Source organism: Egretta garzetta, unplaced genomic scaffold (assembly GCF_000687185.1).
Source record: "Egretta garzetta isolate BGI_Z169 unplaced genomic scaffold, ASM68718v1 scaffold369, whole genome shotgun sequence".
Taxonomy (NCBI): Eukaryota; Metazoa; Chordata; class Aves; order Pelecaniformes; family Ardeidae; genus Egretta; species Egretta garzetta.
Window position 1 is genome coordinate 2,120,121 of NW_009260837.1, and position 2,173 is coordinate 2,122,293.

The window sequence follows — 2,173 nt, forward strand, 5'->3', positions numbered from 1 at the left end:
AGGGCAGCCAGGTCTACCTGTAACTGGCCCCTGGACCCTCTCACCTCCAGCTGCTTCCCTCAGAGAGGGAACCAACCTCTCCCTTGATGCCCCCCTCCCACTTCCCAGAAACCAGGCTCCTCCTGCCCTCAACTGGAGGTTACAAGGGATCCCCACAACTGCTCTGGGTCACATGAAGTACCGACAGTTAAAAAAAAAAAAAAGAAAAAAATATAAAGAATCATACAGATTCCATTAATATACCGTAGGAACATATTTAATTACAAAATGGTTTTGATAATCTATCTGGAACATTATGCCCTTAAAAAAAATGCAGAAGACTTTTTCTACAAAACGCAGTAATTTTTCCTCATTTGCTGTGTGTAGTGAAACATTAATCAAATACTCTCTTTGCTGGAACCATTATTAAAGTACAGAACTTCTTTAGCACACAGGCAAATGACAGCCTGGGGCTTTACATTGGTGGCCACTGTAGGTACGGGGAAGGGCTGTGCTGCACCCCAGCCTTCCTGCATTTCACACCACCGCTACCGCTCTCAGATTTGCTCTAAAGGACATATTTGGTATCATTATGACATCTGTTACCTCTTGCCCAAATAGACCCAGTTCTCGGGTTTTCTGAATAGTATCGACTTCTACAAGACCAAGACACGAGATTTAAGTATTTTAAGGTACTTTTATTTAATAAATAACTTCAGTAATAGCACTGTAAAAAGTGAACATCTGTTAAAATAAAAAGGCACTTAAAACAAGAATATGACTATGACGCAGTTTGAATGGTCAAAGGCAAATGTACATGGCACATGTCAAGAACGATGTGTGACTCCTGTCACATGATAAGCTACGCAATCTTAGCTACAGGGTAAAGGCAAATTTACAGCTAAGACTGCCCAAAAAAGGAAAAAAAAAAACTTGTGTTGATACAAAAATATTACAAAAAGAATTGCAACCAAATACGTTAAAAAGATTAGAAGGGTGACAAAGCACCAGGCTTTAAACCAAGGAAACGTTACAGAATAAAGACACAGTGTGACATAAGGCCCTTATGTGTTTTGAGGATGTCCTGGTAAGGTACTTCATGATACGGCCACCCAGGGCTTGAATTTACACAAGAAAAACGAAGCAAGTTACCAGTCAGCAACGTTTTCAGTAATGGCACGTGTTTTAAAGCTATTTTGTCCTTAACATTCTTCTCAACCCCTTTCATTTTAACCCCAACCTGGCAATAAGCAACTTAAAAATAGGCGTGCACTCACTTTTCAACCTTTTACACTGCTCGCTTCCAACTTACTCAACTTACCATATACTTAATCACATGTCTAACAAGTAGAAGACCAATTAACCACCCGCTCCATGCTACATGAGTTTAATTAATTGCATCTGCAAACTCAAGCCCTGATTTCCCTGTAAAGCTAAAAAGTTTAATACTAATAGGCTAGGCAGAGCCCTCACACCGACTGCTTTAACCGTTTCCCTCCCAGTCGTGCCGCAGCAGTATTGCGCCCTGCAGAAGACCTGGATTCACAGCACAGGAGTGGAAAAGGTCAAAAAAGGCACCATGTGACCTTCGCTGACTAGGCTACACAGTCTCAAGTTTTTTTGTCAGACCCCTGGAACTGATTGCTTTTATTTGCAAAAAACAAAAACAAAAACCAACCCAAAAACCAAAAACCCAAAACCCAAACAAAAAAAACCCACCCAAAAAAATTACATATGGTACATTTTCAAAACCTGAACAGGAAAACAAACCTATATGTAATGAATTAGTAAAATCACTGCAGTTTGCCCTAAATCTATCTTACTGTGACTACAAAAATTGCTATGCTGCATACAGTGTTGTGAAGTTATACAAGCAGTGTTCATTTTCCCTCGTATTTAGGATTGACCACAGTTGTCACTGCACTCTTGTAAATAGGATTTTCACCCTAGAAAAAGAAAGAGATTTACATTAGCATTTAAAGAGATGAAAAAAGCACCGTGTTTGCAAGAAGTGTAAGAATGAGCCTCAGAAATCAGCTTGAGAAATTATCCATTAACATTTTGTTTGTACACACAAACAGCTTCAGTCAAGCTAGTTTTCCCTCTAGCAACTTGAACAAAGGCATGCTCAGCTGATAAAGCCAAGGGTTAGGGCACAGTCGGGGTGCTTCACACCACAAATTTCCCTCAAACC

The 2,173-nt window shown here is 40.0% G+C and overlaps 1 protein-coding gene across 1 annotated transcript in view; it reads right to left on the reverse strand.

The window, feature by feature from the left end:
• Window positions 1-688: 688 nt before the first annotated feature.
• The window catches only part of ITGB1 (integrin subunit beta 1), a 25,550-nt gene continuing 24,065 nt past the window's right edge, over window positions 689-2,173 (reverse strand). Inside the window, exon 15 of the mRNA XM_009647028.2 lies at window positions 689-1,925. Within this exon, the coding sequence (XP_009645323.2) occupies window positions 1,860-1,925 (66 nt within the window). The 3' untranslated portion in view covers window positions 689-1,859. The remainder of the gene's footprint in view (window positions 1,926-2,173) is intronic.